The 15,762-nt window shown below is 37.3% G+C and overlaps 1 protein-coding gene across 1 annotated transcript; it reads right to left on the reverse strand.

The window, feature by feature from the left end:
* Nucleotides 1-2,030: 2,030 nt before the first annotated feature.
* LOC126369811 (proton-coupled amino acid transporter-like protein pathetic) lies at nucleotides 2,031-15,248 on the reverse strand. The gene is made up of 11 exons (XM_050014375.1): nucleotides 15,171-15,248; nucleotides 11,899-12,016; nucleotides 11,384-11,507; nucleotides 10,678-10,822; nucleotides 9,094-9,224; nucleotides 8,079-8,136; nucleotides 7,270-7,435; nucleotides 5,793-6,002; nucleotides 3,711-3,816; nucleotides 3,119-3,344; nucleotides 2,031-2,270 (listed from the first exon to the last, which is right to left on the reverse strand). Exons 1-11 carry the CDS (start codon nucleotides 15,246-15,248, stop codon nucleotides 2,031-2,033), a joined length of 1,602 nt encoding a protein of 533 aa, XP_049870332.1.
* Nucleotides 15,249-15,762: the final 514 nt, after the last annotated feature.

Below are 15,762 nucleotides of genomic sequence, written 5' to 3' on the forward strand. Positions count from 1 at the left end.
TGAAGATTTGACGATCAGTTAGATCTGACTCTCCAACCCAAAGGGAAAAAATATTCCAATTACAAATTAGGTCATATTCCTTCGAAAACACAGTTACTCGTCATGTTTTCTTCTTCGCTGAGCACATGATAATCATTTAAGATTTGAATCAGCGACTTCACAACTCTCGTCCTACGTTCGGGGAGCGTGTGTGTATGGATTAATATCAGAAAATTATTAAGTAGACGAGTGTCTGTAGCCAAACCCGTTTTAGCTACTAATTGTTATATTATGAAAAGATTCGATATTGCACTTGGTTGGTTTGATACGCGACAACCACTACAATATAAACGGAGCGAAATATTATTTGAAAACATACCATATTGATTATCCATAAAGCATTAAATAAAAAACTAGATATAAATCTTTAATAAGGTAAAAACTTGAGGTAAATACACCTTACACAAATTTTATCAAATTCTATTAATGGGTACTTCTTTTTATTTTAATATGAATCTGACAGAAAAGAAGACTGTCGTGTCACCTGACTTTCTTTTAATAAAAATATCTGAAACCAGTTACTGATGAGAATAGTTACGTGGTTTATAAAACTTTTCTTTGTAAATAAATACCTAAACAAATATACACCTCGAAAGAGATGGCGTGATGACTTGGACGCTTGTCGGAGGGACTGGTCGGAGTACACACAGGACCGCGAAAAACGGAAAGAGGAAGGGGAGGCCTTTGCTCAGCAGTGGGATCTTGTAGGCTAGATTAGATGTAAATAAATAACAAAATATTAATACGGTGCATACTACTCTAAAGTATTAACTGTCTGTGATATTTTCCCAGTTAATTTACTCTTTACATAGAGCAACACAGACCTGCGCGGACCTTGATGTTTTATGACAACGGCTGGAGCAGTTCGACCGTGTTACATGCAGTTGACTTCAGAATTTAGATTTTATTATTGCATTCAATTATAAATACTATTTTTTACTTTTTCTTTGACATATTTTGATGAAACTTGCACTCTTACGTAAGTTAGGCTATACTTAATACCATCGAAAATAATTATTGCAATACGATTTGTAGTTTTCAAGAAATGACAAACATACATACACTTATGAAATTAGCCACGAGTGTTTAGAAGCCCACATATTATTATACAAATATTATGAAATTCCAACAATATTACATACGGATCAAATTGATAACCCTATTCTTTTTTGAAGTCGGTTAAAAATATAGTCTGAGGAGGCCATAGAGCAACACGGACCTACGTGGACGAGCTCTATGGCGGACGAGGGGGGCCCATGTTGGTCTATGGTTAAAAATAAGGAGCATCGCTAGGTACAGTCACGTGCAAAATGAACCACTATTATTTATGATCACATCACTTTTTCACTTGATGATTAATGACGATGAATTCTAGTTCTGTGCAATAAAGTATATTTGATTTGATTTGATTTGATCAACCATGACGTGGCGTGTGGTGAACGTTTTTGATCAAAACTCTTGGCGCTGAAAAGGAATTAGCCTCTGTATCTAATTATTCGTTTTGAATGTGAGCTTTTGGGTCACCCTGAACACACCACAACAACAACAAAACAATTACAATAACAATACAACAATTTCTATAAAATATTTAAAGAAATTGTATGCCATAAAATAAATAAAAATCCTAGTTGTCATACCTACTGGTATGACAACCTGGTGTGACCACGAGTCCGGAGGGCTCTAACCTTCTGTCTAATCCCGAGGTCTAATCCTATACAAAATGAACCTATAGACCATATTTTGTGATATGTCATGTCTAATATTTAGACACTGTTTTACCAGTAATGAGAATCTATCTTTCCCCTACAAAGGCCAAAATTATAAAAAAAAAAACGAATTATCAAATAATAAAGAATATATTTTATTACCGCAACAAAAACTTAAAATAACATCACGCCTGTATCCTCGAAGAGGTAGGCAGAGGTTTTATTAGTATACATTTAAATTAACAACAGTAAGCGCCTTTAAATAGATACAAAAAAAAAGTTGCTTTAAAAATGATCAACCCAGAACGACTCTCTAGTCGAAGTTTTACCCTGTAGAAACTTAATTAAATCGACCACGCCTTCGATTGTTCCTAAAACCATAACAAATACTGAAAATATTAAAATCGCAAGGAATCTCCATAGCCTCCACTTCATTTTACCAAGACCAGGGTCATCCCAATCCAACAGTAATTCGATTAATGCTGGATATATAAATCCCATGTTTGTTAAGCAGAAAGAACCTATCTGAAAAAAAAAAAATAACAATTATTCCTTGGTTATCATTATATTCACCAGTGTTCGTCATCTTTTTTTTTTGTAGATTTGCCGCAGATGGCATTAACTACTTGGTCGGACAAATGGGGAGCAATGAGGGCTCTCATCCGTTACAAAATTTAAAACAACAGGCCTGAGGGTGACCAATTGGGCGCGAACCTCGGCTCAGGGTTTTGAAGTGTATGTCCGCGACCTAAATCACAACCTTATTACCTACTTGTAAGCTGTAAGAACATTATATTAGCGTAAAACATTATCAAAACAGTAGATGTGTCCACGAACAGCGTAAATGAGTTGCCAGAAAATACGGTAATACTTTTTTTGTTAATGCCTAAACTGTGCGCAAAAGCAATATTTGTGATTAGTATTTAATTGAAAATATAAACGTCTACTTTTTATATTAAAAAAACAGTTTCTCAACTGCAAAATAGTTTGTGATTGCAAAAACATGTTTATTAGAGTTCCGAACCTCAAAAAAAAAACGGAAGGAAGTTATTACTTTGTTGTCCGTTCGTCCGTACGTCTGTTCGTCAGCAATAAATTAAGACTGATCCAGGTTCGATCGTGCGCAGCAATACAAAAACTGCATCAATCGCTATACTATCTAGCTAATTATCGCGAAAATAATCCTAAAATGTCAATGATTCCGAAGCTTGCAGGTTAATAAAAATAACGTACTTACTTACATTTTTTGCGATATTACAAAGAATACCTAACTACTATTGGAGTCTTATGAGTATAGTTTTCTAAAAGGACGGATTTAGTGCACGATCCGTTAGCAAAGCTATTTGATTTAAAAATAACATACTATAACTTACCACGGCTACAAGTTTATTTGCATCCGGGAAAATTACAGAAACAAGTGTAATTGCAATAATGAATATTATTCGGTATATCCTCTCAATATTATTTATGTTAATTTTTTCTGTACTCCGGTGACGTTTTTTTATATAATCCCACGCCAGTTCAAAAGGCACCCAGAAATTCAAAGCGAACGTTACCCAGACCATAGCAGCCAATGAGATTTTCAGGAATATAGCGAATCTGAAAACAAGTACAAATGGCGATGGGGTTGAGCTTTATGTAGTGTCTTTTTTTTAGACCACATCCAACATTTTCTTTTTACTTTAAAAAATACTTATTTTATTTTGCGCTTTTTCTTATACCGGCGTTCAAAATATTGGTATATTTAAATGTACCAATATTATGAACGCTAATATTATTATACAGGTGGCCCAAAAGGTTGACGTTCAAAATGAAAAATTAAGTAGAGGGGCATTGTGTACCAAGAACAACCCCATGTATGTTTAGTGATTATTTTTCGGTTTTGGAGATAAACCAGGGCTCAAGGCCTAAAAAAGGCCCAGGAAATAGCAAACAAATCCACTTCACGGTACGTCCATTCCTTACCCAGTAGTTGGAAAGTTAAGTGTGACGGGTTCTTGGCAGAGGTCTCCGAAGCCCCAATAGCCAAAAAACCCAACAGTTACCACCATAATGATGATAATACCCATTCCTGTAAAGAAAAAATATGTGCATGTATATATTGCGGATTATATTAGCGGCACGACTGCTGTTTTGAGTAGCATTTTTTTATGTAACATTGTTTATTTGCCGCAAATTACATTAACTATTTGGCCGGACAAAATGGGGAAAGTTACGTAGCACCGATGATGGAGTGCCGTTTCTATGATGTTGTGGATGCCGTCAAGATGGCGGAACCAAGGATTTGGATTCGTAGTCTACACATAACCAAGCTTTGCTTAACAACAAGAATATGTTTTGCGTGGCAATGGGCAGTTTTTTTTGTTTATCTATTTAGTGTTTAATACTAAACCTGTGTAGTATGGCTGGTCAGTTCAAATATTCCGAACCACCAGAGATGGGAACCTTAAATTAATCTTTATCTGCTCTTATAATAACATAGAGGTTGGATTCTGAATTTATTTATAGGAAGTGATCTTTTGATGGCAATATAAATTATGCCTGACTGCATCATATACCTAGAGACTAAACACCGTGCACATCATACGAAACTTTATCTCACATCGAACCTTTCGCTAACGCGTCGACGCGACGCTCTCATCAGCGCACACGATACGTGTCGGAGTTCCCCTTACTATTTCACTGTTATCATATCATATGCAGGATTAGCCATATAGTAAACGTATCAATTTCTACGAACCCCACTCACTTGGGGTTGGGCGCGGACCCACGTTCTGCTCTGTTCTCTAAAAAGATCCCACAAGCACACTACTCAGTTAGCCTCTGTTATCTGCGTGGCCAAAGATACCGGGCATTAACAGCAGATCGTAGACGTGAGCTGAAATAGAGTAGCAGAGAGAACAAACCCTTGAGAAATGCCGACATTGATACCATGAATATCAACTACCATTTACCTTGGGCCAGTGTACTCATCAAGTTTGCGTTACGTTGAGCGTATAGAAAAATAGGAGCCCTTCATAGACTTTGCTACAAATCCCGCGCTCACCCTAACACCTGCACTATTAAAGACCTTTACGAAGCCACTGACAATGCCGTAAGCGTGACCAATTTTATTGGTCAGCAAAAATTTTGTTTCGATCGCCATCGACTCGCAAAGAAGAGAGAGAAGAAGAGAGCGCGGGATATATATATATATATTATAGTACTACATAACCTATATACCAGTGCCATTGCCAAATTCCCAAATACTGAACTAGCTCTATTCGCTGACGACACAGTCATTTATTCCACGTGCCGCAATTAAATTATGATGACTGAAACTTGACAACTAGCAGCCAATGCATTGGGAAAGTGGTTTCGCTAATGGGGAATCGAAGTAAACCCGGAGAAAAATCCGTCAGTGTGCTTTTCAATGGACTATTATAACTTGCCAAGATTCGCTGTCAACTTAAGGTCATCAAGCTGATCCCTTGGTAGGAGCAAGTCGAGTATCTCGGCGTAGTCTTAGGGTGGTATTAATAAACTAATCTCAGCTTTGAGATTGCCCTCAAGATCATGTCAATGTGACAGTTCTTATATAAAAACAGGGACTTGAGCATGGTTTTGAGGGCAGTCTCAGCTGAGATTAGTTTACTAATACCACCTTAGTCTCGTCGCGTCAATCGTTTCGGGCCCATATTAGAAGTATGCGTAACCGCGCCGTGTTTGTAATGAACCATCTTCACTCTGTCTCCTGAACAAGCGTAATAAATTATCCCTTAGGAATAAGATGAAAATCTACGCGACTTACAACCGCCCGATCATGACCTATGCAGGGATCGTTTGAGCTCAGACAAGTCTCTCTCTAATCCATCGCCTACAAGTGATACAAAATCCTGTTTTTTGCGAAAAGCCATGAGACCGCCGTGGTTTCATCGCAAGTAATATCTCTGCAGGTTCCGATCTCTGTTGGCACGAATATTTGATCTGATGCAGCCATGCGTTTATGTCGGCATGTATAACCAACCGTATTACTCATAATCATTTTGTGGTGATTTGGTTACTTACCATAAATAAGAACCAGTCCTATTTTTTTAGGTTCCTTCATGTTATTTTCTATGGGCAGGGTGACCCCCACACCCTCCATGGCGAATACGCAATTCGATATGAAAATGAGCATTTTTCCGAAGCTTGTAAAGACTGGCATGTCAAAAGGACTACGATTATCATAAGTAGCGTTCTGGATTCCGTAAACTACAGTGCAAATCGCCACCGTAACTGTTAACAAATTGACAAAATGCATTTTACAGTAATCTTATGAATATACAAGACACATTCTCAGAAACAAAGCATTTCATTACAAATACAATCCAATGCCATAGGTGTTCTCTTTTGAATGATTAATAAAACAGAATGTGAGAGATGAAATAATGATGATGAATTAATTACCCTAAAAAGGAAGAACAGGAGAAATAATAAGTGTAAAAGCAAATTTTGACATAATTCTATGGAATGGTGTTTAAAATAACGTACTAAAATGTGACTGTACCTAGCGAACACTGACATACTAGCTCAATGCTAGTGGTAATATAATATCATGTGAGATAAAGGACGTACTAGATATTTAGTTTTGAATTTATTTTGCCAAAATACATGGAAATAGGAATTTGTTCCCCGTTTGTATTTTATGGATTCCGAACCTCAAAGACAAAACGGAACCCTTATAGGGTCGATCCATCGGATACTTTTTGTTTTGTTATTTGAATTGTCTTGAGATAGTTGGTATCCAGGGTCTAATGGAGCCCGTGGTCGTAGGAACTCGACATTAAAATGACGTAAGACCGCCAAGTTAGGGCTTTTTAATTTGCCTTGATTAGCGTTCTGGTCCTAGGCGGTTGGTATTTCAATGAGGGGGTGATGATGACCACAGTCGTTTAAAAAAAAGTGCTATTGAGTTTAAGGGTTATGGAGGGGTAAAGGTCCCTTTTTAGTTTTGTGTTTCAGCCTCGTTGAAGAAATAACACATTAAGAATTGAATATAACATGTGCTTAGTTTTATCGACATTCGCAAGCAAATTTGCACCTTACCAGTTCAACACAGTTAATATAGTTCTTCTATACAACTGGCTTGAAAGATCAGGGTAGCACATGACACCATTTTTCCATCAACTAGCTGTACTTATATTAATGCAAAGCTCATTAATATATATTAAAAAAGAAAGAAGGGCCTAGTATACTCCCTTGAGGAACACCGTAAGTGACAGGCAAGTGACGGCCAACGTGTTTTTCAATTTTTACCACCTTATGCCACCTGTGTGATAGGTGACTGGCGAATAAGTCTAGCGGAAGACCACTAATTCCCAGAAGTTTATTGGGAAGTAGCGAAATCGAGACTATATCGAATCTTTTAGCAAGATCTAGAAATACTGACAGACCCTTTAAAATAAGGACAGACTGACGAATGAACGGGGAGACGGAGTAGGTAGTAACAGGTTTCTGTTATGGTAGGTACAGCACTCCAGATATTATTAAAAAATTATCTTACCTATAACCAGATCAGCAACGATAGAAAATGGAGCCAGATATTTTAACGTCCGTATCATACAAAGCAATATAATTGGTATAGCCACAAGGAGGATGACAATCCTTAAATTAGGTTCGTTACCGGTGAAATGTTTTATCGTGTCGAGAACTGTCTTGCTTATGATAATCTATAAAAAAAAAAACAACAAAATAACAAATAGGTACCTACTGCATAGATGATTATGTAGCTTTATTTTTTGTTTTAATACCAATTTATGTAAGAATATACCTACTTCATAAATGCATTCAGCGCCAAAAACAAGCATGAGAGAATTATGTTTTAAGTAAGTACGAGTACAAAAGATCAATTCTTGAAAATATCAAATTGATTAAAAATGGCAGAACCTCTCGATCAATGGGTCTTTAATACCACTATTTAATATCGGTATAAGAGGATGGCTGATGATGATGATGATGAAAGGATATACTATCCAATAACTAGCTAGCACCGATGAAGATGAGGAACGATGCACGATTCCTCGAGAAGGGAAGTGGAGGAGAGAGACGACGTGCCCGATAAAGACACGAGAGACTCGGCGATGCGGTAGGCCGGGCGGAGCTGAGAGTCGCGAGCAGAGAAGGTGACGTTGCATGGGAGTTAGCCTCGCAAAGTATGGGTGACGCAACTGGCATACCTCCACGTAAAGCGTGCTGTGTTTATCCGCTAGGATATGCGTCAGTTATATTTTACCAAATTCGTCTTGCAACTTTGAGCTGTCGGCCATTTGATCAAACAGGTAAGTACTTTCGACAATTAAACGATTATTATACCTGATAACAGCAGCAAGCTCCAAATAGATCCAACATAATTGTAACATCAACGCAATACCTGGAATAAAAATACAAAATATATACTTAACCGAATAATAAAAAGAGATTTATGTAAAAAGAGTCAATCGGTAGGTAAAATTATTTAAGCAATTTTCGTTAGTGAGGCAAGAATTTTTAATGATCGCTTAAGATAATGGTCTACCAGTCTTAAAAAACTATATATTTCCATTATCACCATGGGTCTCAGTGATATCTAAGTAACGTCTTTATCAAATAAATATGATTTTTTACTTTTTTTGGAAATTCTACCGATCAGTCGTATCATAAAAGCTTTCCCAGTATAGATGTAAAGTGCCCGAAACTTTCCATTTCTTTCGGAACATCGAGTAAATTTCATGAAACTTTCTTAAAGATTGGAAGAAAACTATTTCGACGCATATATTTACAATTAAATCGTTTAATCTAAAAATATATTAGAAATAGTGTCTCACAGCCTTCTTATAGCAAATTTATCATTAATGGGTGGATTTCCTAAACTTATTCTCATTATTCAAAAAATAAATTTCGCAAAGCGCGATAATAACCGTCATTTCAAGTTAGATTTATAAATACACTAAAAAGGTATAATGCTTTGTTATAACTTATAATGCTTTGCTACATTTGTGGTAGGTGGACATCGGCTTTTTTTTAATTACCATCTGGAGGTCCGGGTTCGATTCCCGATGGGTCGATGTCGAAATCACTTTGTGAGACTGTCATTTGTGTGGTAAGGACTTTTCAGGCTAGAATCACCTGATTGTCCGAAAAAGTAAGATGATTCCGTGCTTCGGAGGGCACGTTAAGCCGTTGGTGCCGGCTATTATCGGTAAAAACACCTCCACCAACCCGCATTGGAGCAGCGTGGTGGAGTATGCTCCATACCCCCTCCGGTTGATTGAGGGGAGGCCTGTGCCCAGCAGTGGGACGTATATAAGCTGTTTATATATGTATGTTATATATTTACCATAAAACTCACCTAAATGCACGCGCCCATTTTTTGAGTCCATTAAATTTGCAAATTTCGAATGCACATTGAGCTAGATCTGGATAAGACATCTCTGCCGTTTGGGACATACCGTAGGCTTTTTGAGCACTCTTTGCTAATACCTGAAATTGTTATTATTTTTTTAAACTTTATTTTTTTATTCTATAGCTTTTTTCTTTTTTTTTTTTTTTTTTCTATAGTTTTTTTTTTTTTTTTAGCGATCTACTCTGAACCGGCGTGCGTGTATGAAGCGATTGATGAATGTGGAGGAAGCAAGAGAAGTGTGTCAGGATCGAAACAAATGGAATTCTATAGTCTCTGCTTACCCCGGTGGGAAATAGGCGTGAGTTTATGTATGTATAGCTTTAGTTATAACTCCAGTTTTATTCCAACAAAAACAAACCTTGCAACGCAGTTATACGACCATAAGATGTGAAATCTAATGAAAACCGATTCATTTATTCAGTAGTATCTCTGGAAACATCTTTCCAACTACATCAATAATGATAAAAACTAGCCATTTCTCCCATCAGGTGTCGCTACTGTTGAGTGTTCTTAAATTTCGTTTTGAATTTAAAAATTGAATTTGAATTGAAATACTTATTAATCAAAACTGCCTTTTTCCAACTGATTTTTTCGTAACTCATCTTTCATACGGGATACACTCAACGTTGCTCCACATTTTATAGCAATTTATCAGGAATTTTACCCGGACATTATGGAGAACTGTCAAAATTTAGGAACACTTAACAGAGCTGCCGTCTACTTGAGAGCTTTATCCAATTAGTTTACTAACGATATCTTTTAGTGACGTAGTAATCGTATCAACATTAAACGTCTTCATCTAATAAGATGATGATATTAATTGATAAATATGATTGAATTAAGACTTGGCAGTCGCATAAGGCGACACTACATAATGCAACAAAACCTACCTAGTATTAGTGGCCTGAACGCTACCTTCTATTATATGCAGATTGGCCCAGAGGTTCACGTTTAAAATAAAAAAAAAATAGATAGAGGCTCATTGGCTGTTAAAAACACCCCCATATCAGTGATTATTGTTTAGAAGATATGGCCCATTTTGTATAATAATAAAATATTATTAAAAAAAAAATAGTGGAACTTGGCATATACTTTGGGTATACCATGCTCTCTTATTAGTTTAAAATTCAAGCTTCTAGCATTACCCACAATTAAATCACAGAATATGCCAGTAATGACTGAAACTGATACCTACTACAGCTTGTCAGATAATTTGGAGTCATTAGGAGCAAAGTTCTTTTTAAATCTAATCTGCATTTAACTAATTTTTTGGTGTCTGACAATCCCAGCCTTGATGTTGAAGATAATAATTATTATTAATAGCCCTCAATGTCCCACTGCAGGGCAAAGGCCTCTTTTCCCTTCTTCCATTCCTCCCTGTCCCTAGCTTGTTCGTGCCACCGTTTCGAAAAGCGGTCTAACTCATCGCGCCATCTTTTTCGTGGCCTTCCCCGACGTCTGACAGCATTTGCAGATAATAATAAAAAAATAATGCTACTTACCTGAGAAAATCAATTAAATAAAACTTACATACATACAGTAGCCGACCAGTAATCCCAAAAATATGCTCAGTACGAATGCGGTCCATAGGCCACAATTTTTAAACCCCATATGAATCACACATATTCCTGCACCAAGAGCACTTTTTGCTAGATGACCAGAGGCTTCAATTATCCTGGACAACCAATACAAGAAAGAATACTTACACATGTTTATAAAGCTACAAAAAAATCATCATCTCAGTTTTATATCATGAGTTTTATATCAGGTACATTGCTGTCCGTGATGACCCGTTATCCCGTTCTTTCACAGGGTCCGCTTACCTAACCTGAAGATTTGACAGGTCCGGTTTTTTTTTACAGAAGCCAGACCTTCCAACCCGCGAAGAGAAAACCAGCCCAATGCAGGTTAGGTCACATTCCTCCGAAAATGCATTTCTCGGGAATGTAGGTTTCCTCACGCACGATGTTTTCCTTAACCGCTGATACTTCTTATTCCTTCACCGCACGTGATAGTCATTTATGATCTCATCATGAATTCGAAAAAATATTCGACAATTATTGGTTTAGGCCTGTGCTGGATTTGATCCTGCGACCTCAAAGTGAAAGGCAAGCGTTTTACCAACTGGGGTACCAGGGCTGTCAATACACACGGATGGAAAACTACAAAAATAATATGTAATTTAAAAAATAAAACTTGACTACGGACAAGGACCTGCGAATACTTTTTAACTTACGTTTGCCTCTTGCCTGGTGGTCTTGCAGCTAAGAAGTCGTAATTTTTAGCAGCATCACCAGTTGCCTTAAGGGTGTACGTCGGCTCGCGTGCCGGGCGAGGTTCACCGCCTGCGCCGTAACTCCCTGGGGACTAATAAAGTTTATTAAAATGGCAGATTTAACTAGTAAAATCACAAAGGTACATTTTTGAAAATCTCAAAACAAGAAATTATAATGTGTTGTACGACTTCCCAAGAATTTGTCAAAATTATTAAGAAAGAGAGCAACCAAAAAGTATCAGAGCCATGCAATGGATCATGCAAATGGAAGTGGAAAGATATTTATTTCTGAAATCTTGAAAAAAAAAACTTAAATAATCGCTGAACATACTTGATTGATAAATATAAAATAATAATTATTATTGACCATAAAACTAATTAGGTATACATGTATATAATTATAAAACAACGCCTTTTTCCCATTGGGACAGGCAGAGACCTCAGCATTCTAATTGCTACAATCCTATCTGACACACCACTTTCGCTTATTCTCCTCACATCCAAAATCTTCATGTACGCTTCACCAGCAACAATTATCTCTAAATAATAACTTACACGACCGGTGGGGCTAGCAGCATCAGAAGGCGATTCCCTCTGAAAAAGAAAAACAATATTTTAAGCAATAACTGACGGATTTAATTACAAAAATCCCTGTAACAGAGGCTACTAGAAAAATATCTATTTTAATGAAAGGTTTAAACTTTCGACCCTTCAAGTTCGATTCTGCTCCGCACCACCCAAATCCCCTGGTAGTTGCGGCTTCCGAATACATCCCGCTTAGGGACGGTACTGACAAGTATCGGCGTCCGAAGCACGTAATATACGATCCCGACGACCCGATTACTCTAGCCATAGAGGCAGCCAATCAGCTCGCGACACCAAACACTTCAGAACCCCGATACAGACCCCGCCGGCGTGGTCGACGATTTCCCTCATTCAGCGGTTATCGCTATCGACCCACTAGGGTCGATTAATCCTTTCAATATTCATCCTCTCAGACGACGCCCTGAGCCGAGGTTCGCGCCCAACTGGGCACTCTCAGGCCTGTTGTCTTAAACGTTGTACCGGGTGAGAGCCTTCAGCGCTCCCCATTTGTCCGGCCAAGTAGTTAATGCCATCTGCGGCAAATCTACAACAAGTCACGTCAAAAAAAAAAAGACCCTTCAAGCATCTTTAGGAAACAAATTGAACGATTGGATATTCCTCATGTTTTCTAGGGCATAAATCATTGTTAGTATAGCAATAATAATCAACAATTCCACATCGCTGAGTTAGTTACTATAATAAACGATATTGTGAATAGTGCTTCGCGTGAATGATTTCTTTTTATACTTTCTTGGAGAAATGCTGATAAACCCTACAGTAAAAACCGCATGTTTATTCATTTAGTGATATTCTCCCAAATATAATCATTTTATAGTATGAAATGATACTAACACACAAGTAGGCTAGCTGTCTTTGTTAGACATAAGCTTACCCTTACTGTCTGTCCTATTGTGTACAAATAATTAATGAATCATTACATACGATCACGCCAATTTCCATTTAACTTACTACTTTCCACTTACTACAATCCTGACACACCACTTTTGCTTCTTTTACTCTCATCAAAATCTTCATACATCCTCGCCGGAAAGTAGGTACTTATCTCAAAAGAAAAACTTACACCACCACCGCCGGCAGCAGCGGAGGGCACCCGCCTCTGAAAAAACATAATACGCAGAGTGAAAAATACGTATCTCATCACTTTGGAAATTTCCCCGCAACACAGACTACAAGAAGACTAGTATTGAACGGAATTCTTTCGTGGCTTCAAGCCTCTTTAAACAAGTTGAACGATCGGAATGGTTTCTGATGGTTTCTAGATATTACATTATTACGAAACGTACCATTTTTATAAACAGTCGAGACATAAAACTGCAATCTAAAACCCAAACATCAAATAAAATCAAAATACTACAGAAAAAAACACTTCAATCCAAATCCAAATTTCGACAAGCACTAATTTTCTTTTTAAGTCATTACGTAAGTCACTAGGTTTGACAAGCACATCAAGTGATGTTCATTTGGTTTTATAATTTTAATACTCTTTGGCTGTAAAATTCTTAGCTACTCGTAACAAAATTATATTTACAGAGATAAAAATGTCTATGGGTTTGGCTGGGCTAAAATAAAAATATGCCATTATTTCTGATAGTTTTTGGGTTTTTTCCAACACAGAATGTTGATTTCAGCAAGGATATTTTTTGGATCAATAGTATAATCCAAGACATTCTGCTTCTATGTTGTTCTGACAGCGAATAAAAAGATAGAGCTGCAGGAATTGTGTCCTTTGTAACATAATGGACAATCGTTATGGGTGATAGGCTGATTCCTTGTCACCATAGCATTCGTCGTTATCCACCTTAGACGTTGATCAACAATCAAGTTTTCTTTGATTACTTATGGCTCTGCCTAATCTATTAGGAATTGCGGGTGTGAGTTTATGTATGTATGCAGTCCATTGATAAAAACAAAGATGAGTTTTTTTTTATATCTTACAGGTTAGCTCATAATTATGCAATGACGCATACGATTTTAACTCCCAGAATTCTTATTCTTCTTAGATTTCATATTATTATCAAAATCGTTTACAAATTCATCGCGAGCCTATCGGCCAAGCGTGTCTTTAATCATTCAAAGTCTACAATATACGTGATCAATAACTACCAAAGTTCGAAATGTTAATACTTATTCCAATTATAACACAACATTACGTGATTCACCTGCCACGATTCATCGGGCATACAAAGTATAAAATGGATTTCTTAAATTCAAAATTGTGGCCCTATCCACCCGATGTTATGTTTTATACCAATATTTTATGTTTATTTTTATTTTTTTAAAGAACGTCTAGGGCCCTGTGCCGAGGTTTTTCTTGCAGCTTCTTTTCCCCGGCTATACAGGTTGTGAGAAGCTGCAGTAGTTTTAGGCGGATAAGACGTTCGTTATGTAAAATTGACGATTCAAAGTGTAACTATGTTACCTACTGAATAAAGATATTTTTGAATTTGAATTATGCCCGATCCGCTATAAGGCTTTTTTACACACGATTGAACTTCATATTTATTTTTATGAAAACTTTGTTCTGCTATGCTATAAATTATAGTTAGATGAAGTGACCCAATTCCGTGAACTAATAGAGTGCACAGCAATCCATCATATCTGTCCAAACTGAGAATACAATTATGAACTTCATGTTGTGACAACGTACGTTTGATATGTGTGTAGTTAACACAGTAAGTCTCATAACATGTGGACGTAAAATGATAAGTTAGATACTTATTGGTGCTAATTCTTGTAAACACCATCTAATTTTATTTTCAGTTATATCTGTCATTTTCTTATCTGCCGAAAAGGAAAGGGACGGGTAATCGACAAGCATAAAATTTATGGAATACACGTCAATTTTAACCACAAATCTAAAACAACCGAATAACCTGACAAAATCATGTTGACAGCACACCTTTTTGATTCGCCCGGGTTATTCATTCATTTACTCATTCTTCCTAAAATTAAGAGCTGTGAATCATCCGTCCTTTTCCTTTTCGGCGGATAAGAAAATGACAGGTTTAACTTAAAGTAAAATTAGGAGGTGTCTGCACTAATCAGGGCCATTGTGTTTATTTATCTTTGAATAACGTGTTGAGAACCGTTGCTCGTTTTTATATCGCTGTGGGTCAAAAATTCGTAGCTAATAAATGCTAACAGCCACAGCAGCAACAGTAAGAATAGCCAACAAACTGGACGTGGATGGAATCACCGCGATGCTTATATTTAAGTGCATCTTCAGTGGTTGGTCAACAAGCTCGACCAGATGGTGTCTAGCAGACGCAATGGGACACCAAAGACCTTCCAGGACGTCATCTCGCTACTGAAAAAGACTGAGCCTGATCACGTGCGTGTGCGTCTGATGTTCGTGCCTCACCCAACAGGATCCACATAATATCAGCGTCGTGGTTCAGGCCCTTTCATCTCAGGACGTCCACCACCACCTTATGATCATTTCTACAAACATCCGTTTTGCTGTTTTGTTATTGTTTAGTGGAAATTTGATATGTGGCGCCTTTTATACGCGTTTTATAATAAACTATTTCTATTCTATTCTTTTTTTTACGCGCAAAGTTCGTGGCGAGGGACAACAGGATGAACAAGCTACGCAACGCAACTTGCAACGCCGTCTGTACCACGACGTTACAACAATGACCAACTTCCTATTAAAGGTGCAGCCGCTGGAGTCGCGCCATAACCCAATTTTTTTTTATTTTGTGGTGCATGTGCCAACGAGCAAGCTGGACGCT

Source organism: Pectinophora gossypiella, chromosome 9 (assembly GCF_024362695.1).
Source record: "Pectinophora gossypiella chromosome 9, ilPecGoss1.1, whole genome shotgun sequence".
NCBI lineage: Eukaryota > Metazoa > Arthropoda > Insecta > Lepidoptera > Gelechiidae > Pectinophora > Pectinophora gossypiella.